Raw genomic sequence first — 22143 nt, 5'->3', positions numbered from 1 at the left:
TATGTCAACACTTGTAATTATTGCACAAAATCAAGTTGAATTGGATAATTTATCCAACTCAAAAACCAAACGCAAGCTTAAAGTAGGCCTACAAGTCATGACTTTCTTACTTAGTCATTAATGGATCAGAATTAGCCCCTAAATTTCTCATCTACATATACATACATATATATATATATATATATTTTTTTTTTTCATATCAATATATATGTCAACACTTGTAATTATTGCACAAAATCAAGTTGAATTGGATAATTTATCCAACTCAAAAACCAAACGCAAACTTAAAGTAGGCCTACGAGTCATGACTTTCTTACTTAGTCATTAATGGATCAGAATTAGTCCCTGAATATAATCGATATTTTCTTATAAAAAAATCATGACAGAAATAAAATAATGATTCTCGATTCTTTTCAATACTTTTGATTCTTGTTAGGACAATAATTTTTTTTAAAAAAAATATTTTTTTAATATAATGAGGTAGTGATTGTCGATCCTCAGTTTCCAATTGTGAAAACACAGAACTTACCATACCATAATATTATTGGGGGACTTTCTAGAGGATTGGGGTGAAAATGAAAACATCCCCAGCATTTGAGCACTCAATTAATTGGAAACAAACATAGAGGGATTAAAGTGCAATAAGGTCGGAGTTACCAGGAAACTTCCTCACTGGGGAAGGAAGGAAGGGGCAGAGGAAAGTCAATATTCCGCAGAGGCCTATATAATGCCAACGCCCTCCTCTCTCCTCTCCCATCGCAATTAGTTCTCTCTTCTCTCTCTCTTCCATTGACCGTGTCTGAAAATCCAAGAGACGGCAGACATCTCCGGCGAGAGACAGAGCATCAACTGAACAAGAAGCGAATGGGGAAGTACGTGGAGCTGTTGGACGTCGGGGTGAGGCTAGCCGCCCGGTTTCACTCCCACTGCCCGCAGACCGCCCGCCTCTACTACCACCCTCCCTCCAACTCCGACGACTCCCTGTCCCAACACAGTGACTTCCAGCATAGCAGCGGCGGCAGCAAAACAGCGATGTCCGGTTCTTGCAGCCCCAGCCCGGCCTCGATGAGAATCGACGTTTCCGAGATCATCTTCTGCTCCGTCGTTTGAAACGGCAGGCAATGGAAAAAAAACCGATAAGAAATAGAGAGAGAGAGAGAGAATGGACCAAAGCGTGATTCTTTAATGTACGGATGATTCTTGATGTAAGTTGAGACGAAAAAATGATTACACGTTCTTTGCAGAGAAGCTAAAGTTCGCACATTCTTATTCCCGAAGCCTTCGAGTTCGAGTATCTCGAAAAATTCCAATGCTGAATATACTATTTGATCGCAATGCGTGAGCTCCGGCTGAATGTGGCAAACAACCATCTATCGACCATCGGTGTCCAGCGCTGGTTGCTGCTATCTGGTGTTTATTATGTCGAAGCTATCTCGACAGTCTTCACCTCATTATCGCGATCTCGAAGCTCTTAGGCAGGAGGAACCAATGTCTTGTTAAAGCCTAGCTGCCGAGCCGTCCATATAAACATACTTCGGCTAGTCGCCAAAACAGAAGACAGGACTGCTTTTACAGGGGAAAGAACATAGCTGTCAATATAAGCAAGATCTTCTCGACTCAAAAGTGATGCCAGAGTTATCATCGGTGTTAGAACCGTGCTTCGTGGATTTGGCGCCACGAGTTTGCTTGGAGCAAACTACTATACAAAAGACACTATACAGGAACCTTTTGGCGGAGTTGCTCCTCCTGTAAAGAAGAGGGTCACATAGAAATCTCGGGGCTGCGATTTCTACTCATCCACTATATGCTGCGGTCTTGGAGGTTTGTATTCGGCGTGAAACACCCGTAGAGAGGTCAAGATCTTTTGAAGCTGAGTGTGTCATCAATTCTCCTCAAATTGGGTCCAACTATTTCGCTCCTTTCTACTGCAAATTCCGAAGTGTATGAGCTCCCATAGACTCGTGTGCTAAGCATCTTCTTCTTTGGTGACCCGAATTTTATGTGCTTGTCAAAGAAATCTATGAGTTCTTACCGGGTGAGCTGCCTCAGTGCCGAAACCTGTTTTGATAACCACTAAGCTGCAGGTTAAACTGTTCGGGTTTTATCCAACAGCAGAAAAAGAGGAAGTCATGATCAGGCATGTATTTCGAACCTCAGACTTGACTCGATAAAACTTGAAAGATCTCTGCCCAATAAAAATGGCATTCCTCCCGCAAATTCTGGAACTTCTCGAGCTTAGCCATGATCAAGTCATTCACCTTGCCCTGCATATAAATTGATCACTGGCACTCAATCCATGTATGAAACAGACTTGGAGTACTTATACGGCATTACTATGAACCCTCATCCTCTCCTGTCCCAAAAACCTCACCTCAAACTCATCATTCTTCATCTCGTAAAAGTTTGCGCTCGAACAGCCTGAGGAATTCCTCAGCTCTTGCATCGACTTGCTTGGGGTCCTGATAAGACTGACAGGGGTACATAGACGAGGCGAGACAAGGCAAGGGGTAAGCAAAACGAACCTGACTAATTAGTCATCATTTCCGTGCACCTTCAGGGTGGACTGAATAGTGAACTGCAGCCCATGGATACCACAATCATTCCTGCATTAAGAGGAAATTTTGAATTTCTCAATATCATCATAAACGTGAGTTTAGCCGAGAAATTGTAACTTGCAAAATTTAAGCATTTTATGTCGGCTTAAACGTGTTAATATACCCAAGCTGCTCGACTGATCTGAGGTGGTGGAAGGCTACCTGTTTTGCTATTAGACAAAGAAGCTGGAGTTTGACATTCGATGTGTGATTCTTGATGAATCTACGCATTTCAACGGCATCATCAGTTTCCATTACAACTCTAGTTGAAAATATATACTGACCTTTTCTTTGTTCAAATTCATGACTTGGTCTTGATCTGAATATAGTGAACTAAGGCAGAGCTCTCATTATCGGGATTAAGGCCTTCTGCAGAGTAAAAGTAACTCATTCCCTCATCAAGCGTGACAACTCTGTTAGTCGGATACTGGGACGGAAAAGAACCTCCGACAAGCAAAGAACATATCTTCAACATGCTGAATTATCGATTCTGCTTCACAGCTTTCTATTTTCCCTGCAGAATACACCAAAATCAAAAACCAAGGATAAATTTCTGAAGAGGAAAAGAACAGATTGTGGTGGCCAGCAGAAGAACCCAATGAAACACTCCAAGAATGCCCTTGAGATCATGGTAGGCGTGAAGTTCGAAACATCTTCAGGCTCAAGCTGCATAAGAATTTCTAGCTCCTCTGTCAATGGCCACGAATGTTCAGTCAACATAGATGAACAATAGTACAGGGCCTGCTCGCCTGGTTCCTCAAATTTGAAGTTTTGGTAGTTTTTTTTATTAAGCTTTCCTGAGAGAGAAAACTAGAACTCATCATTTTGAGGTCTAACGAGTCCTTCAGCTATATTTCTTCGGTAATTTAGTAAACATATATTAGTACCTTGATTACAGAGAACCTGTCAGGTTTCACTTCGAACTTCACAATGTGCTCCAAAACAGCTTCTAGCAAGATTCTCAGTTTGTGATTTTAGCTGCCGACTGAAACCTGTGCAAAGAGACCACTGAATAAAAGACGGCGGACAGCATCAAGTTGATGAAGCTCTATTAAGTTATGAGAATCAATCTACTTGGTATTAGTAAATGCTAAGAAAGATCTTTGAGCAAAGATACCTGAAAACCATTCGATGCACTGCTAATATCATAGCTGAGACCAGCAAGATCAGCATCATATGCTGAAAAGCCATGAAAGCAACAATGATTCTATTAAAAAAGAGCCCGCAAATTGTCCTGAAAATAAGACTCACAGAAAAAATGCAGGAGGGGAAGCAAGAGCAATGAAAAGGAGAAAAAACTGTGCAAATCTGAAAGAGGAAATGACGAGTAGAGAGTCAATAGAAAATAATCAATATAAATAAGAGTCGACTTATTACAAGGTCAAAATTTATCTATTTATTAGTGCCTCATTGAAAGAATCAGCATTAACATCGGAATGATAGTTTGTGTCTTCTGAATATGTAACGGCATTTCATCTACCGCCATGCTATTCAAGCAAAGTAACCGGAACATGGACAGTGCAAATTATGAGCATGAATAGATTAAGGATTGAAGGTCGATATAGACGAGAAGGAATATGTTGTTCAAGTAGAACTTAAGAGGAACTTGCTCCCACTTTCTGCCAGTTAATAAATTCCGTAATCATAGAAAAGAAACAATGTCCAGCAACGATTACTGAGCATACGTCAGTAATGTACCCCATAAAACTACCCTCCCAAGGATACTTTTCACTCGCGAAGAACAGCATATGCTCTGCATGTGATCCATCAAGTATTAGAAACAACGTTCACCGAATTCCATGGAAGAAAAGGTCAGAGAAGAAGGTCAGTACGAGGATAGTAGTTTCAGAAGAAGTTCGGACGTTGCAATTAATACGATAAACGGACAAACTTTGTAAATACAGTGGAAAATTTCGTGAGAGCGACAGTTCTTCTCATGCAGCGTCTTAAGTGTTACTGCAAGCATGCACACTGGTACTGAAAATAATATGATCCCATTTCAAGTTAAGAAAGGAATTCCGAGGGAATGAGCCCGAGGGTCATAGAAGTAGCCAACCTTGACGTTCATTGAAGCAGCACACTGGAACCATCAGCAAAACAAAGTTCATAAGAAGCTGACTGCAGGTAAACGAAACTTTCACTTGTTTTCAGTTCCACTCTGTCAGTCGATCAAACTTCCACGTCTCATTAATACCACTACTGAAATGAAGCAAGATGCAGCATGCAATACCGATGAATGCAGCGATCATAGAGTTGGACAAGGCCAGCATTAGCAACTTTTCGAAACCAAACAGAGAGAAGAAGAAGGCACTGCTTCAATCAATTATCAATTCATGAAACAGGTAAAGCTTGGGATCAGAGAACTGAATAGAATGATGGGCATTCGAGGAATGTCTCACCTTAACTGTATCAGGATCTCTGATGAGAAGAACCTTGAGCGAGTTCTAGAGAATGATCCTCCGGTGCTCTCTCTCGTCATTTCTTGCCTTCACGATCTCATCTGACATTGCTGCTGCTTCTTCTTCTTCAGATAAGCTTCTTCTGCTGCTGCTGAAGAGCATTTGGGTCGATGGAAACACTTGATGTCCCGTCGTTAGGGGTGGACGTTTATGTCTTTTGCCTCGGGTTGACATTGGCTTGTCGGAGCTTCAGCTGCCGACCGGTCCAAGAACGTTGAAAGCAGCACAGTGACATGCAAATTAACGAGAAACATTTGAGCTTATTATATTTTATATGTACCCAATACGTTCCGATCAACTGCATTGTCGAATAATTTCCAAGATTCGATCAGGACGAAAGGTATGTATATCCCGTTTCTTCTGTTATATATACAGCATTCGGCGACAGATCGATAAAGAACCTACGATACTGGAAAGGACAACGGCATAGCATCGACTGGAATGAGATCACGGTTGATTCAAAATGACGTGCAAAGTGGATCGGAAAATATCAACTTAATACTGAGAAGGAACTTATTTTTTGAATGATTCCACGCTATCAGTTTTACAACAGCTCTTCGAGGATTTGACGCTGCGAGTTTGAAAGAGAGACCGAGAATCAATCAGATGGGAAAGTACGTGGCGCAGTTGGACATCGGGGTGATAATAGCCACCAGGTTCCACTCCCACTGCCCTCACCCCGCCCACCTCTATTACCACCGTCCCTCCAAAATGCAACGATCCCTCGACAACCACCACCGTGACTTCCAGCATAGCAGCGTCGGACCCACGACATCTGGTTCTTGCAGCTCCAGGCCGGCCTCGATAAGAATCGACACTTCCAAGATCTTCTCCTCCTCCCACATGTGAAACAGCAGGAAATGAAAAGAAAGAGAGAGAGAGAAGGAAATATAGGGAATGGACCAAAGCGTGATTCTTCATTCTTTAGTGTACGGGGAATTCTTGATGTAAATTGTGACAGAATTACTACACATTCTTTACAAAGAAGCTAAAGTCCGCATATTCTTACTTCTGTAACTTTCATACCTCGTAACAAAAAAATTCTGACGCTAATCGTACAATTTGATCATATTGCAGAGGATGGAAGTACAGGTGCATGCAGTGCCAACATCCGTAGCGCCTCCAGTTGCCCATGGCAAACGCCATTCTAGCTATCATCGGTGCCAACTAACGGTATCTTGTGTTCCTAGTGTAGCTATCTTAACAATAGATTGCCAGATCAAATGCTGCGTCAAAAGGCGACTGAAGGATTTGGTCAATCTTCACCTTATCGGGCTCTCGAAGCTTTAGCTTTAGCAGCTGACCAGTCCATAGACATTCTTCAGCCGCTCGCCGATGCAGATGGCCAGATTCCTTTTACAGGGAGCAGCCCAGAAGAACATAGTTTTCAGTGGAGGAAAGAACATAACACCTGTTCACAGTGTTGCCAAAGTAGTGAAATACTGAAATCTCTCATGTATGGTAAATGGCTGTAACATAGAATAATGGTCGAAACCACGATACCGGCTTCCAAAACACGACCGTGATGATAAATGGCTGTAACATAGAACAACTTTGACTCAAACCAACACAGTACAGAGCGGCTCTGAAAATACTGAGCTTCCTTGAAAACTACTCAAAACGAATGTGGATTTTATTGTAGCATCAAGAGAAAAACAATGGAATTCCACATAACCTAATCGATGTTAGGACAGTGCTTCACGGATTTGGTGCCGTGAGTGCGATTGACACCTAAATCTACACGAAACGCTGTCCAAGAACAATTTTTCTTAGAGTTGCTCTTCCTGTATAGAAGGGTACCCTGTCAGAGAAATCTTGAGGCTGCGTATCTACTCATCACTTTCCGCGGCCGTAGTGGAGGTTCTGATTCGGCAAGACTGCATGTAATTGAAACCTCCTGTGAAACACCCGTAAAGAGGTCGAGATCTTTTGAAGCTGAGTATGTCATCAATTCGGATTGAACCAGGTCCAACTGTTTCAGTCCTTTCTGCAGTGAACTCCGAAGTGTGTGAGCTTCCATAGACTCGTACACTAAGCGTCTTCTTCTTTGGTGAACCGACTTTTATGTGCTCGTCGAAGAATTTTATGAGTTCTGGCTGGGTGAGCTGCCTCAGTGCCGAAACCTGTTTTGTTAACCATTAAGCTGCAGATTAAACTGTTTGGTTTTATCTGGGAATAGAAAAAGAGGAATTCACGATTGGGCATGTATTTTGAACCTCATATTTGATTCGATCAAACTTGAAAGTGCCACCAGAAATCTCTGCCCAATAAAAATCGCATTCCTCCCACAAATTCTTGAACTTCTCGAGCTTCACCGCAATCAACTCATTCACCTTGCTCTGCATATTAAATTGATCACTGGACACTCAATACATATGATAGAGACTCAGAGTACTCATACAACATTCTGTGAACTCTCATCCTTTCCTGTCCCAAAAGCCTCACCTCAAACTCATCATTCTTCATCTCATAAAGTTTGCTCTCGAACAGCCTGAGGAACTCCTCAACTCTTGAATCGACTTGCTTGGGGTCCTGATAAGACCAAGGGTGCATACACGAGGTGAGACAAGGCAACAAGGTAAGCAAAATGAATATGAGGAATTAATCATCATTTCTGTGCACCTTCAAAGTAGACTGAATAGTGAACTGCAGCCCACGAATACCTTGATCATTCCTGCATTGAGAAAGTTATGAATTTCTCAATATCATTATAACATGTGATCGTAGTCGAAGAAGAGTAACTTACAAACATTTTACCTCTGTTCAAGTGTGGTAATATACCCGAGCTGCTCCACCGATCTGAGCTGGTGGAAGGCCTCCTGTTTTGCTATTAGGGAAAGAAGCTGAAGTTTCACATTTGATGTATAATCATCTTGATGAATCTACACAAGTAAACAGGATCATCAGTTTCTGTCACAATTCCAGTTGACAAACACGTGTGCGCGAGCACGCATGTATATCTTGTGCCTTTTGAAGTCAAAACTTGAGCTTCACCTGAATATAGTGAACTAGGGCAGAGCTCTTATTGTCGGGATTAAGGCCTTCTGTGGAGTGGAAGTAACTCATGCCCTCATCAAGCTTGATGACTCTGTTAGTTGGGTACTGGGATGGAAACAAGGGCTTGCATATTGGGTTTGGACCAGTAAAGAAAATATCTTCAACATTCTGAATTATGGATTCTGCTTCCTGGCTTTCTATGTTCCCTGCGAAACACATCAAACTTAAAAACTAAGGGTGGTTTTCCGAGAAAAAGAGAAAATAAAAGTAGAGGTTTGAGGCGGAACAGCAGAACAACCTGCAACTAAACACTCCAAGAAGGCCCTTGAGAGCATTGTCGGAGTAAAGTTCGAAACCTCTTTGGGCTCAAGCTGCATAAGAATTTCTAGCTCCTCGGTCAATGGCCATGAACGTTCTGTCAATATGGATGAACAATAGTGTAGGGCCTGCGAACACGGTTCCTCGAACTTGAAGTTTTGGTAGTTCTTTATCATCCTTTCCTGATAGAGGAGAATAAGAAAACATCATTCCAAATTCTAACAAGTCCTTCAGCTATGTTTCTCTGGCAATTTAGTAAAACTATATTACCTTGATTACAGAGAACCTGTCGGGCTTCACTTCAAACTTGGCAATGTGCTCCAGAACAGTTTCTAGCAAGATTCTCAGTTTATGATTATAGCCACCTACTGAGATCTGTGTGAAGAGACAGACCAACTAAGCACGACATTCTAAACAAACAGAAGCTAGTTGAGGAAGCTCTATTAGCTTCTGATAAATGAATCTACTTGAAAGTAGAAAATAAAACTTGAGTACTATTTGCAATAATCAAAAGTAAATACCTGGAATCCACTAGACGTGCTGCTAATATTATATCCGAGATCAGCAAGGTCAGCATAGTATGCTGAAAAACAAGAAGAAAGCAACAGGAAGTACTAGTAAAAAAGATATCCCTGAAATCATTTCATCAGAAATAAAAATGTTTAGTGATCTAAGGGTGCAACGTTCTTGGGCAGAAGCCAAGTTCTAGTCACCCTGAAATCATGCAGGAGAATACTCCCTATTAAACCACCTGCACGGCTTGTGTGGCCGAACTAATCTGTCTCGTGGACTTGCGGGTGTTCAAGTGGGCTCGAGTACTAGTTGGGCAAAGCCCAGACACCCCCCGTTACCAACAAAAAGGAACGGAGAGAAAAATTCTTCTGAATGAAAAAATAGTGTAGTGCGAGATATTACCACATTCGTTCAAATAATCGCTTAGCAACCACGTAAATATATCAGTGAGAACTCCAGCTTCAAGGGAATAGCATGCGTTAGGGCACCTGAATCTTATTGTTACAGATGCCTTTGGAACTGAGAACATCGTATCGGGCTTGTACCAGAGTAATGAGTAAGGTGATTTTCTCAACAACACTGGGAACTTCACCTGTTCAACGCATATATCCATATAAAATTTTTCACCAAAACGAATAATATGCAAGATGGCAACATGAAACCACATATCTAGATTCCCTGTACCTTCTCTTGCACCTTTTTCAGGGACACGTCGGAAGCTATGAATCGATTTGGCACAGGCAAGTGAAGATTTTCATCAGGAACACCTTCCATCCATTTCTGTAGACAAATATGTAAATACAGATAAAGCTTCAGTCATACGATAGAGACGGTAGGATAGAGGCAATGTAGACCGGGACGGTCTAGGGTGCAATCAGTTGCACCATGCAATCAAAGTAAATTACTCCAATTTGTAGTAAGTTACTTAAATTTCTAGTAAATTACTAACAAAGGAAGTAAACTACTAACAAAAGAAGTTAATCATGCAGATCCCGAGGTAAATTACACATACTTCGAGATAAACTATACAAATTTTGAAATAAGCTACACGGATTCGAGAAAGTTTACTTAGTTTTTTAGTAAAATACTTAATTTTTATTCATGTGTTTAATAATTTACTTGATAGTATGGTGAAACTAATTTTATTGATTGCACCAAGAGTTTCCCGGAGGATGACAGTTTACAGTAGATAACATTAACTTTTACATATGTCAGATTCATAAGCACAACCTTGATGGAGGACTCTGTAAGTCTTTCAATGGAATACGCGGTCCCGTACCAAGGTTCAACCAGGTCCGTCTGCCCATCAAAATTTTTTGAAGCCCAAAAGATTCTGCATTAAAAATGTCCAGAAGAGGAAAGTATTTTCATCTATCTGCACAAAAGAATGACTCGAAAACCTCCATATTCTGATTGCTTCACTTCTAGAACTGTCAATGAAGTTACCGGCAATTAGTTGGGGAGAGCTCCTCAAGCATGGTTCTAATGAGGCTTGGATTAAATTCTGAGGGTAAGGAGGACGTCACGAGCCAGTCTCTTGTGGGAAATATCTGGAAATATAGTTCGTAAATTCTATTTCAATGAACATATGTTCCAAAAAAAATCTATCTTTTGCGGCATTTTGTGAGAAAATTATACCTATAATGTATAAATTACAATCGAATAGTCTTTTATCCAATGACATAAAACACAGAGAATATATTGGTTAGCATGATGTCCGTGTCCACGCATCGTAATTGCTCGAGGAAATGACTTACCGTCATATTTGATGCAATACCTACAGAATAACCAAGAGGGGGAGTCTTGTCCTGATAGTGGAATGCCATCTTGGAAATAGCTGCCATCTTTGGAAGTGAATAAAGTGAAAATATATGAGACAAGCAAAGGGAACCAACATTCATACACAAAGTACTTCCTCAGAAAACTGAGACAAACATATATGATCGTAACATCTACAACTTCCTGTAATCTTTTTTACCTCATCGAATATCCATTTGCAAATTCCAGAGTGCCTTATCAGGTCAATGTATTTAAATAGCAGCCTGACAATGTCTTCCATGTGTTCTGTTTATGTCACCATCCATGTATTAATGAAAGCCCACAAAAGTAATGCCATCAGTAGATATAGATATAACAAATTTAACTTTTTTTTGTGAAGAAAAGACTGTAACTTACCCTGTCCTGCATCAGTAAGATCAATGAAGACCTGGAAGAACGCAAAATCCATGTTCGAACTATATTCATCAGTCCACAAACTTGTAGCCCATCCTGTTTTATAATTTTTACTCCACTTAGAAAATACAAGCCTACTCAGATAAGATTTCTTCGCTCGATAACTGATAATCAGAATAATGAGAAGGTCTCGAGAAATCTACCCAATTTCTTTAAGATATAAAACAAAGACCCCTCTCCTTCATGGCCAATAAGATGACCAAGATATTCGGTTGGGATTTCTTTGTAATGGCGTATGCCAGGAGTTATTGGCCACTCGACTTTTATGGCGTGATCGTCACATATCGGTACAACTCTTATAAGCATCTGCCTCAACAAGAAGATATCACCATTAAGTCAAAACTGTAACTTCTTGTCACAAGATAAGTCCTTTAATAAGCTTGAAGATATATGAGGCAGTCAGATACCTGTAAATGTTCAAGCGAAAGAGGCTGATCCGAGAAAATGAAACAGCTCTGCTCTATATTTCGAATGTCCTGGAACTTGTCCTCCACTAAGGCTTGCAATTTATCTAGAGGTTCTGGAAGAAGACAGTGTGAGTATGAAACTGAAATCTATCACAATAAAAAGGCCAAAAATATGACTTACTTTTTCCATATACGACCAGATTCATGAGGTTGGCAGAATAATGTTCTTTGTAGAACTTGATGAGTTCGTCTCTTACGTTAACTCCATTTGACTTTGGCCGAACTTCTAATGAGTCTCTGTTTCCTGACCTCGTACGAAACATTTGAAAATGTTTAGATACTTTTTTTTCCCCTTCTTTTGCCAGGAATAGATGAGATACAGTTAAATGGCTTAAGCTACATATAAGGTAACATCTGCTCCAGTAAGTTAATCCAGAAGAAAGAAACTTAGGTTTTACTAAACTAAAAATTAGTTTAGTAAGAATAACATAAAACATACTAGATCATCTTGAATAGGCACCTAACTTATTCAGATATTGCTGGAGTGAGCGTGTCAAATAAACTGCATACCTGTACCGAATTTATGGAATGGATGACTGTCCTTGCTCAGATGCTTACAAAGCTACAAGGAGTGAAAACAATATATATGATTAAAATAAGATGAATCACATATATCGGGAAGTCAAACATTTGACAGAAAAAAAGAAATGTAGCGGTCAACTTATTCCAGGAGACAGAGTATACGTGAAAGAAGTAGTACACTGACATGGAACTTAGTTATTCAGCTTTTTATAATAGAGCGAAGGAAAAAAGCATCTCATAAATGCTTCAGAGGGAAATATTACAGATTATCTAAGTGCATAAATCATTACGTGGATGGACACGATGCACATACATATAACGAACATTAAAAGGCATTTGGGCATAGCTTGCAGTTGTTATACTGCAAATAATGCACGTTTCGTAATCAATACCTGGTTCAATCTCCATGTATCAGAAAGCAAGTTCTTCTGATTCTCTAGCAGAGACGACCAAAAAAATAAGCAAAAAAAAAAGAGGAAGCAATCAGTAATAATCCATAAATCCATCAATACAGCGTTTTAGAATATTATTTCTGGTACAGATCAAAGAGCTACCAGAATCGACTGCTTTTATTTCCCTCTCAACAGCATCCTCTGAGAGTAGTGGTTTGATAAAAAACTGCGCAAATCTGAAGGAGGAAATGGTAGACTATCAATTAAATAAATAAAAAAAGAGGAGCAATACGAATAAGAGTCAACTAAAAAAGTTGAACTTTATCGACCTATCCAGTGCCTCCTCAAAAGAATCGGCATTAACATCAAAATGATAGTTTGTGTCTCTTGAAGATGTAAAAGCATTTGTTCCTCCGCCATGCTGTTGAGTAATCCAAACACGAACAGTGCAAATTATGAGCATGAGTAGATTAAGGATCGAAGTTTGAAATAGGGAATATATGCGCGATGTTGCTTAAGGAAAACTTAAAGGAATTTGCTCCTCCTTGTTGATGAGTTTCATACTCATCGAAAAGAGAAACTGTTTGTAAGAGGGATTATTAAATTGTCACATGTCAAAGGGAAATAAAAAAAATGACGGTCACAGGATCTCTTCATGATATTTCCATTTGTCGGGGTTTGACCTTTAACAGTAAAAAGAGAAGTTAGCTTCATGATTGCTGAGCATACCTCGGTAATGTATTTTAGAAAACTATCCTCCAAGGGATACTTTTCACTCGCAAAGAACAGCATATGCTCTGCATGTAATACATCACAATTAGAAACAACACACCGAGCTCCATGAAAGAAGAGTTTGGAAAAGAAAATTGGTGAGAAAACAGTAGCTTCAGAAGTAACTTTGAGCATTGCATGTGGTATGACGAACAGATCAGTTGCATAAACATTATTGTCACAACAAAGGCAGGCTAAATTATATACAGAGGGGGGAAAAAAAGGTTCTCAGGCAAAGATCTGAAATTTTATTACAAGAATGTGCAGTCCATAAGTACTGAAAATAATTTGATCCTATTTCAGGTTACGAAAGGAATACCAAGGAAATGAGCAAGACCCTCGAGGCCGGGAGGGTCACAGAAGTAGCCAACCCCAACGTTCATTGAAGCAGCACACTGGCAAACAAACACAGAGTTCATGAGAAGCTGAGCAAGTAAAAACTTTCACTTCTTTTATTTTCCGATTTCTGTCATCAAACTTCCATTCTCCCTCCTCATATGTTAAAGATATGCCAGGTAATCCCACTACCAGACAGAGCAAGATGTTAAGCATTTAAGACTGATAATGCAGCAACAATAGAGCTGGACAAGGTCAACATTGGCAACTTTCAGCTGAAAAAGGGCAAACTCTGAAAAGCAAACGGAGAGAAGAAAAGGGTACTGATTCTATCAATCAATTCATCAAACAGGTAAAGCTTGGGATCAGAGAATCGAATAGAATATTGGGCATTTGAGGAATGGCTCGCCTTATCTGTATCAGGATCACTGATGAGAAGAACCTCAAGTGAGTTCTTCTCGAGGACAATCCTCCGATACTCTCTGTCGTCATTTCTTGCCTTCACGATCTCGTCCGCCACTCCAACCACTGCTGCTGCTCCTGTCATGTTGAAGAAAGCTCCGACCAATGAATGCGGGGAAGCTCCTTCTTAAGTGAGGAGCTGCTCTGGGATAAATATAAAGAAACCAACTCTTGGAGCCAAGACAAAGACCAAAAGTCATCGAGTCGGTGTTGGTCAGAAGTTTCCGCAGACACGGTCTGACCCTCAGCTCTGCTGACGCGTCAATGCCACTCTCGTTTCCTTTTCATAAATTATTAAATAAGAAAAGTACGACAAGCGAGCTCTATGCAAGAAAGCTCCAAACTTTGACTAAAGAATTTGCTTCCAACATCTGCAGAGAATTCTTCGAAAGACCGAACATCTGGATCCATGGAGATTCTTGTTGGGTCTGTCGTAAATGGACGGAAGTTTATGTCTTTTGCCTCATGTTGACATTGGCTTGTCTGAGCTTCAGCCGTTGACTGGTCCAAGAACGTGGAAAGCAGCAAAGTGACTAGACCTTTATGTATCCACTACATTCTGATCAACTGCATTGTCGTAAGGTTCCTAGATTCAATCAGGATGAAGGAACGTATACTCCCGGTTCTACTACTTTCTTCTGTTATATCCACTGCACTCGGCGACAGATCGGTAAAGAACCCGCAACTGGATTGAAAAGGCCGTAGCATCTAGTTGGGATAACAGTTGATTCGAAGTGACTCACTGCGAAGTGGATTGGGAAACCCAATGTACCTTTATTAATACTCAAAATGTGAAGGAACTTATTGTTGCGTGGTTCTATGCAATCAGTGTTATAACGCTCCTCGTGCATTTGGCACCACGAGTTTGTTTGATACATGACACTTAACAGTACATTTTTTCTTGGAGTTGCTCCTAATGTATGGAAGGGCAACCACGTCAAAGAAATCTCGGGCTGCCATTTCTACTCACGACTATCTTCTGCGGTAGTGACGGTTCCGGTTCTGCACGACTGCATATAACTGAAACCTCTTGTGAAAGACCCATAAAGAGGTTGAGATCTCTTGAACCGGAGTATGTCATCAATCAGCATCGAATGGGGTCCAACTGTTTCGCTCCTTTCTACCGTGAACTCCGAAGTATGCAAGCTCCCATAGACTCGTAGACTAAGCGTCTTTTTCTTCGCTGCACCGACTTTTATGTGCTCGTTGAAGAAATCTATCAGTTCTTGGTGGGTGAGTTGCCTCAGTGCGGATACCTGTATGGATAACCTCTCAGCTGTAGGTTGAAATGTTCGGTCGAATGGAGAAAAAAAGGAATTTGCAATCCTTTCATTGTGCAGAAAAGGAGGGAGTGTTTTCAAACCTCAGCTTCGACTCGGTCGAACTTGAAAGTGCCAGCATAAATCTCTGCCCAATAAAAACTGCATTCCTCCCACAAGTTCTTGAACTTCTCGAGCTTATCCGCAATCAACTCATTCACCTTACTCTGCATATAAGTTGATCGCCAGGCATCCAATGAAAAACAGAGTGCTTATTGAGCATCACCACGAAAGGCCATCCTCTTGTTTACCAAATTTCTCACCTTGAACTCATCATTCGTCATCTCGTACAGTTTGCTCTCGAACAGCCTGAGGAAATGCTCAACTCTTGAATCGACTTCCTTGGGGTCCTAATAAGACAGACAAAGGTACATATACAAGAGGTGAGACAAAGGCAACGGAGCAAAACAAATGCGAATGCACAATTATCATTTCCATTCACCTTAGAAGTGGACTGAATTATGAACTGCAGCCCACGGACGCCACAGTCATTCCTACATTAAGAGGAAGTTTGGAATTTCTTAAGATCAATATAGTATGTGATAAGTCGGAAAATCCTAAGTCTCAGTATTCAAGCATATTACCTACGTGCGAGTGTGGTAATATATCCAAGCTGCTCAACCGATCTGAGCTGGTGGAAGGCTTCCTGTTCCGCTATTAGATGAAGAAGCTGAAGTTTCACATTCGATGAGGAATCATCTTGATGAGTCTACACATTTCAATTGGACCATCAGTTTCCCGCCATATATGTATATGTGTGTGTGTCTGCGTGTTGTGTGTATTTCTTGTTCCCTCAAAATTGAAACTTGGACTTCACCTGAATATAATGAACTAGGGCGGAGCTCTTATTGTCAGGATTAAGGCCTTTTGTAGAGTAAAAGCAACTCATGCCTTCATCCAGCTTGACGACTCTGCCGGTTGAATACTGTGATGGAAACAAAGTCTTGCATATTGGGTTTGGACCCACAAAGAAAGTATCTTCAACATGCTTAATTATCAATTCTGCTTCGTGGCTATCCATGTTCCCTGCAAAAACACATAACTTCGAGAAGTAAGGGTGGTTTTTGGAGAAAAGAGAAAACAAAAGGTACTGGTTTGTGGTGGAGCAGCAAAAGAACCTGCTACAAAACACTCTAAGAAGGCCCTTGAAAGCATTGTAGGAATAAAGTTCGAAACGTCTTTGGGTTCAAGCTGCATAAGAATTTCTAGCTCCTCGGTCATTGGCCACGAATGTTCGTACAATATTGATGAGCAATAGTATAGAGCGTGCCTCCATGGTTCCTTGAACTTGAAGTTTTGGTAGTTCTTTAGTAACCTTTCCTGACCAAGATGAGAAAACATAATTTTAACTTCTAAGCTGTCTCTTACCTATCTTTCTGTTGAAATTAGTAAACCTATGTTAGTACCTTGATTACGGAGAATCTGTCGGGCTTCACTTCAAAATTTGCGATGTGCTTCAGAACAGTTTCTAGCAAGATCCTCAGCTTGTGATTATAGCCGCTCACTGAAACCTATACAAAGAAAACCGCTAAATAACAAAATGCGACATCCTAAACAGACAGCAGGAAGTTGACAAAGCTTTGTTCGCTGAAAAAAATGAATTTACCCGAAAGAAGAAACCGAATAGTAAAAAATAACAACCAAACAAAAATGACCTGAAATCCACTGGATGTGCTGCATATGCCATAACCGAGATTAGCAACTTCAGCATAGTATGCTGAAAAACAAGAAGAAACCACCAGGAACTACCGTTAAGAAAAGTATACCTTTTAAAATGTTATCGTGGAAGGTACAGGTATGAGATTCGTAAAATGTCCTCGTCCTCATCCTTCTAAAAGGACGGAATGAAAAGAAAATTTCCTCTGAATGAAGAGATAACACTGCAGGATATATTACCATATTCATTCAAGTAATCACTCAGCAGCCACGTGAAGATATCGGTGAGAAGTTCGGCTTCAGGGGAATAGCAAGCACTAGGGCACCTAAATCTGATTTTCACAGAAGCCTTTGGAACTGAGAACAACGTATCGGGCTTGTACCAGAGCACTGAAAATGGTGATTTTCTTAACAATACTGGGAGCTTCACCTGTTCAAATTATACACATAAATGAATTTTCACCAACAAAACGAGTGACATGCAAGATGGTGGATGACCATATTCCTCGTACCTTCTCTGGCACGTTTTTCAGGGACATATCAGAAGCTATGAATTGGTTTGGCACTGGCAAGTGAACATTTTCATCAGGGGCGCATTCAATCCATTTCTGTACACAAAAAACATTAATCAAGAATAAAGCTTCAGTCATAAGACTGACAGTACAGAGGCAATGTGGTGGATGACAGTTGAAGTACACAAGCCAATTTTCGTACGTACAACCTTAATGGATGACTCCATAAGTCTTTCGATGGAATATGCCGTCCCATACCAAGGCTCGGCCAGGTCAGTCTGCCCATCAAACCTTTTTGAAGCCCAAAAGATTCTGTATTAAACATGTCAGAGAAAGGAAAATATTCTTCATCTAACTTCCCATAAGCATGGTCAAGAACCTTCATCTTCTTTTCGCTTCTCTGTTGAAATGTTCATGAACTTACCGGCAATTAGTTGGGGAAAGCTCGCCAAGTACTTTTCTGATGAGGACTGGATTAAAGTTCGAGGACAAGGAGGACTTCACGAGCCAGTCTCTAGGGGGAAATATCTGCATAAATTATATATTTCTTTATTCCTGTTTTAGTGAACATGATCTAACTTTTGCTTCTTCTTTTTTTTTTTCCTGTTGTTTCACACCAAAAATTATCATTATACCGTATTGGTTGGCATGATGTGCCCACATTATGATACACAACACAAGGGAGTGACTTACCTTCATATTTGACGCAATGCCTACAGAGTAACCAAGAGGGGGAGTCTTGTCCTGATAATGAAATGCCATCTCGGAAATAGCAGCCATCTTCGGAAGTGAATAAATCAACACATATGAGATAAAGAAAGGGACCCAATGTTCACGTACAAAATTCTTCCTCAGAAAACCTGATCGTAAAATATATAACCTCTCCGGTAATTCTTTTTTACCTCATCGAGTATCCATTTGCAAATGCCAGAGTGCTCTATGAGGTGAATGTATTTAAACAGCAACCCCACAATATCTTCCATGTGTTCTGTTTTTGTCGCCATCCATGGATTAGAAAAAGAGGCCACACAAGCAATACTTAGTGCAGAAAAAGATATAACAGACTTGACTTATTTCCTTTCGAAGAAAACACTGTAACTTACCTTGTCCTGCATCAGTAAGATCAACTGAAACCTCAAAGAAAGAAAAGTCCGTGTTTGAACCTTTTTCATCAGCCCACAAACTCATAGCCCATCCTGTTACATATTTTTCGCTCCACTTTGTCAGAGAATACCAGCCTACTCAGATAAAAATGTCTTTGTTCGATAACTCATAGTCAGAATAATGCGGAGGTTTCAAGGAACTCACCCAATTTTTTCAAAATATGAAACAAAGACCCCTCTCCTTCATGGCCGATAAGATGACCGAGATATAGACTCGGGATTTCTTTATAATGGCGAATGCCTGGAGTTATTGGCCACTCGATTTTCAACATGTGATCATCACATATCGGTACAGCTCTTATGAGCACCTGCCTTGAGAAGAAGCTAACCTTGTGAATTCGAAACATTATTTCTACTTCACAAGATGTAAGACCTTAATAAGCTTGAAGATAAAGGGGTGGTCACAAACCTGCAAATGTTCTAGAGTGAGAGGTTGATCCGAGATATTGAAACAGCTCCGTGCTGTATCTCGAATGTCCTGGAACTTTTTTTCCACTAAGGTTTGCAGCTTATCTAGAGGTTCTGGAAGAAGAACAAGGGACCCAGTATGAAAACTGAAATTTATCCAACGCAATAAAAATGCGAAAGAGTTTGTGATACCTTTTCCATATACTACCAGATTCATGAGGTTGGCAGAATAATTTTCTTCATAGAACTTGATGAGTTTGTCCCTTATGTTAATCCCATTTGCTTTTGGCCTAACGTCTAACGAGTCTCTGTTTCCTGAGTCGTCCAAAACATCTCAAATGTTTAAGATACAAGTAATTGGTTCAAGTTAGGTTGTGTGCGTGCGCATGTGTGTTTTGTGGGGGGGGGGGGGGGGGGGGGGGGGGGGGGGGGGGGTCGATCCTCTTGTACGGACATCTGCCTAAGATAATGCTGGAGTAGTCATGTCGAATATAACTGCATTACCTGTACCAAATTTATGGAATGGATGACAGTCCTTGCTCAGATGCTTACGAAGCTACATGTGGTGGAAACAAATATGCAGTTAAAATGAGACAAGTCGCATTTTTCAGGAAGTCAGAAATCTGAGAGGATAAGAAATCAAATTACCAACTTATTCCCAGAGAGCGAAAAAATAAAAATGCTTTAGAGCCGAAGTTTGCATATTCTTTACGTGGACAAGTTGTTACATGGAGGGACATGACATGTATATAAATAAGAGTTAAAGGCACTTGCTTATACTCTTGCAGTTTTTATAATGTGAATAATGTAAGTTCGGTAATCAATACCTGGTTCAATCTCCGAGCATCAGAAAGCAAGTTCTTTTGATTCTCTACAAGGGACCGCCAAAAATAAGGAAAAAAATAAAGAAAAGAAAAGGCAATCAGGACAATCCATAATTATAATGACATCAACACGGATGTATCAGAATCTCTTGTACAAATCAAATGGATACCAGAATCAACTGCTTTTATTTCCCTCTCAACCGCATTTTCAGAGAGCAATGGATGGATAAAAAACTGCGCAAATCTGAAAGAGGGAGATCATATCAATACAAGAAATCAAAACAGATAACAACCAATTTATAAAAAGTTGAAATTTATCTACCTATCCAGTGCTTCCTCAAAAGAATCGGCGTTGACATCAAAATGATAGTTTGTGTCTTCTGTAGATGTAAAAGCATTTGTTTCTCCGCCATGCTGTTCGAGCAAGTAGTAATCCAAATACAAACAAAGCAATTTATCAGCATGAGTTGATTCAGGATCAGAGATTGAAATAGACAAGAATGAATTGAGTAGAACTCCGTAGGAACTTGATCCCCCTTGTAGCATCGTTAACGAGTTTCATACCCATCAAAAAGAGAAAATGCCCATCAGAGGGATGACTAAATGGTCAAGGCCAAAGGGAACTCCTGAATGTATGGCCACGGGGTTGTCATTTATTTATGATATCGATTTGTCTGTGCTTGCGTTTTAATTGTTTTCTTACAAAAAAAAAAGGTGGAAAGAAAAAGCGGGTTCGTCACTTCAGTTACTGCGCATACCTCGGTAATGTACTTTTGAAAACTATCCTCTAAGGGATACTTTTCACTTGCAAAGAACAGCATATGCTCTGTATTTAATAAATCAAAAAAAAAAAAGAACAACAATAATCAAACTTCAGAAAGTATAAGTTTGGAAAAGAAGTGCGGTAAGGACAGTAGATTCAGAAGTAAGTTTGACCGCTGTACGAAGGACAACGCATGAATCAACATAGTAAAATTATTACAAGCATGCTGAATTATTGAAACTAATCTGATACCGAGAAAATGAGCGAGGCCCTCGATGCCTGGAGGGTCAGAGAAGTAGCCAACTCTGACGTTCATCGAAGCAGCACACTGGAACCAGCAAACAGACAGAGAGTGCATAAGAAACTGACAGCAGATAAAAGAAAATTTTCACTTCTTTACTTTTCGGCTTCTGTCTATTTGATTGGTCTTCCACACTATGTCCAAAAAAATCAAACAGCTAGCAAAATGGTAAGCAGTAAACTGGTGAATATTTAGAATAGAACCTTAAAAGTTCAAAGTTAGCAGCTTTAATCCATACATAGAGGAGACAAGGACAGTGATGAATCAATTAAGCAAACGAAGATAGAGCTCAGGATCAGAGCGCGAACGGCTCGCCTTATCTGTATCAGGATCACTAATGAGAAGAACCTCGAGGGAGTTCTTGAGGACAATCCTCCGGTACTCCCTCTCGTCATTTCTCGCCTTCACGATCTCGTCCGCCACTGCCACCGACATTGCTGCAGCTACAAGCTCCGAACCATGAATTCCAAGAAGCTCCCCCTCAAGCAGGGAGTGGCTCTACAGTCAGGAAGAAAAATTCAATCTTTTGGAGCCATGAAAAAGACAAAGACCAAGACTCAGCCTGTCAACTGGTTGGTAGTTTCTCCTATAAATAAATAAATAATAAGGATAAGAAAAGTATTAAAAGCAAGCTCTGTATGCAAGAAAGCTCCAAACTTGGAACTTGATTTGTTTGTAATTCCGACATTCACTGAAGATTCTGCGAAAAGACAGTCTGTATCCAAAGACACTTGATGGGTCTGGGTGAAAAGGCTCATCAAATGATATGTTGAATTGAGTCTGCCCAAAAATGATGTCGGATTGAGAATAAGAAACACAAGGGGCAGTTTTTTATTTTTATAAAAATCGTTTTTTTAAATGAATTATAAATCTCTGTCCCTCCCTCTCCCTCCCTCTCTCTCTCTCTCTCTCTCTCTCGTTTAATTGGATTGATCAAAAAGAAGTGCCTGATGTTCATATCGGCATTGGCTTATCTGGAGAAGTATATAACGTTTGATGTTTGTGTTCATACCAGGGGCAACTTAAGATAACAATGGTTACAAATGATATTTCTGATGTTCATTTCCGGCTTATCATACAACCTCATCACAGACTCTCCACGAATGTCATTCTGAAATTCTGGGGATTCCCTCC

At 40.3% G+C, this 22143-nt stretch overlaps 2 protein-coding genes and 1 long non-coding RNA gene across 9 annotated transcripts; 1 reads left to right on the top strand and 2 right to left on the bottom strand.

Annotated features, from left to right (window-relative positions):
- The first annotated feature begins 737 nt into the window (after positions 1-737).
- On the top strand, positions 738-3649 carry LOC116208474. Its single transcript, XR_004157074.1, has 2 exons — positions 738-2507; positions 3115-3649. It is a non-coding gene; the product is annotated as an uncharacterized LOC116208474 (long non-coding RNA).
- A 2302-nt stretch (positions 3650-5951) lies between these two features.
- On the bottom strand, positions 5952-14327 carry LOC116208473 (insulin-degrading enzyme-like 1, peroxisomal). Of its 3 annotated transcripts, XM_031541950.1 has the most exons (27): positions 14011-14327; positions 13585-13660; positions 13224-13291; positions 12824-12915; positions 12657-12730; positions 12495-12538; positions 12091-12142; positions 11702-11824; positions 11521-11633; positions 11257-11419; positions 11057-11149; positions 10860-10945; positions 10639-10725; positions 10328-10431; positions 10112-10214; positions 9566-9661; positions 9284-9473; positions 8890-8951; positions 8639-8743; positions 8349-8550; positions 8048-8256; positions 7811-7935; positions 7676-7727; positions 7499-7585; positions 7270-7392; positions 6854-7176; positions 5952-6464 (listed from the first exon to the last, which is right to left on the bottom strand). In XM_031541950.1, exons 1-26 carry the CDS (start codon positions 14146-14148, stop codon positions 6883-6885), a joined length of 2961 nt encoding a protein of 986 aa, XP_031397810.1. In that variant the 5' UTR covers positions 14149-14327; the 3' UTR covers positions 5952-6464; positions 6854-6882. The 3 variants fall into 3 exon arrangements, with proteins under 3 accessions (XP_031397810.1, XP_031397809.1, XP_031397811.1); XM_031541949.1 differs by lacking the exon at positions 5952-6464 and having other exon boundaries at positions 6511-7176; XM_031541951.1 differs by lacking the exons at positions 5952-6464; positions 13585-13660 and having other exon boundaries at positions 6511-7176; positions 14011-14142.
- A 486-nt stretch (positions 14328-14813) lies between these two features.
- On the bottom strand, positions 14814-21840 carry LOC116208472 (insulin-degrading enzyme-like 1, peroxisomal). Of its 5 annotated transcripts, none has more exons than XM_031541943.1 (27): positions 21696-21840; positions 21325-21507; positions 20961-21036; positions 20704-20771; positions 20268-20359; positions 20116-20189; positions 19949-19992; positions 19626-19677; positions 19314-19436; positions 19123-19235; positions 18859-19021; positions 18654-18746; positions 18453-18538; positions 18244-18330; positions 17975-18078; positions 17757-17862; positions 17551-17646; positions 17279-17468; positions 17038-17099; positions 16789-16893; positions 16501-16702; positions 16200-16408; positions 15967-16091; positions 15825-15876; positions 15646-15732; positions 15427-15549; positions 14814-15319 (listed from the first exon to the last, which is right to left on the bottom strand). In XM_031541943.1, the coding sequence occupies exons 1-27, from the start codon at positions 21765-21767 to the stop codon at positions 15026-15028; spliced, it is 3081 nt and encodes a 1026-aa protein (XP_031397803.1). In that variant the 5' UTR covers positions 21768-21840; the 3' UTR covers positions 14814-15025. The 5 variants fall into 5 exon arrangements, with proteins under 5 accessions (XP_031397803.1, XP_031397805.1, XP_031397804.1 ...); XM_031541945.1 differs by having other exon boundaries at positions 17757-17841; XM_031541944.1 differs by having other exon boundaries at positions 17760-17862; positions 21696-21839.
- Between the last annotated feature and the right edge of the window lie 303 nt (positions 21841-22143).

Source organism: Punica granatum, chromosome 5 (assembly GCF_007655135.1).
Source record: "Punica granatum isolate Tunisia-2019 chromosome 5, ASM765513v2, whole genome shotgun sequence".
NCBI classification, from domain to species: Eukaryota; Viridiplantae; Streptophyta; class Magnoliopsida; order Myrtales; family Lythraceae; genus Punica; species Punica granatum.
The sequence above is the reverse complement of the archived record's forward strand: the minus strand, read 5'-3'. Positions and strand labels throughout refer to the sequence as shown.

What these genes read in the sequence shown, in the direction of transcription:
- LOC116208473 (XM_031541950.1), bottom strand. Translation starts at nt 14,148, where the DNA reads ATGACAGGAGCAGCAGCAGTGGTTGGAGTGGCGGACGAGATCGTGAAG. An exon ending in TTACAGAGTCCTCCATCAAG is followed by an intron (nt 9,662 to 10,111) that starts GTTGTGCTTATG and finishes ATTTGTCTACAG; the next exon opens with AAATGGATGGAAGGTGTTCC. An exon ending in CCCTAGTTCACTATATTCAG is followed by an intron (nt 7,936 to 8,047) that starts GTGAAGCTCAAG and finishes TTACTTGTGTAG; the next exon opens with ATTCATCAAGATGATTATAC.
- LOC116208472 (XM_031541943.1), bottom strand. Translation starts at nt 21,767, where the DNA reads ATGAGCCTTTTCACCCAGACCCATCAAGTGTCTTTGGATACAGACTGT. An exon ending in ATTCCATAAATTTGGTACAG is followed by an intron (nt 19,437 to 19,625) that starts GTAATGCAGTTA and finishes TGGACGACTCAG; the next exon opens with GAAACAGAGACTCGTTAGAC. An exon ending in TCTTACTGATGCAGGACAAG is followed by an intron (nt 18,539 to 18,653) that starts GTAAGTTACAGT and finishes CGACAAAAACAG; the next exon opens with AACACATGGAAGATATTGTG.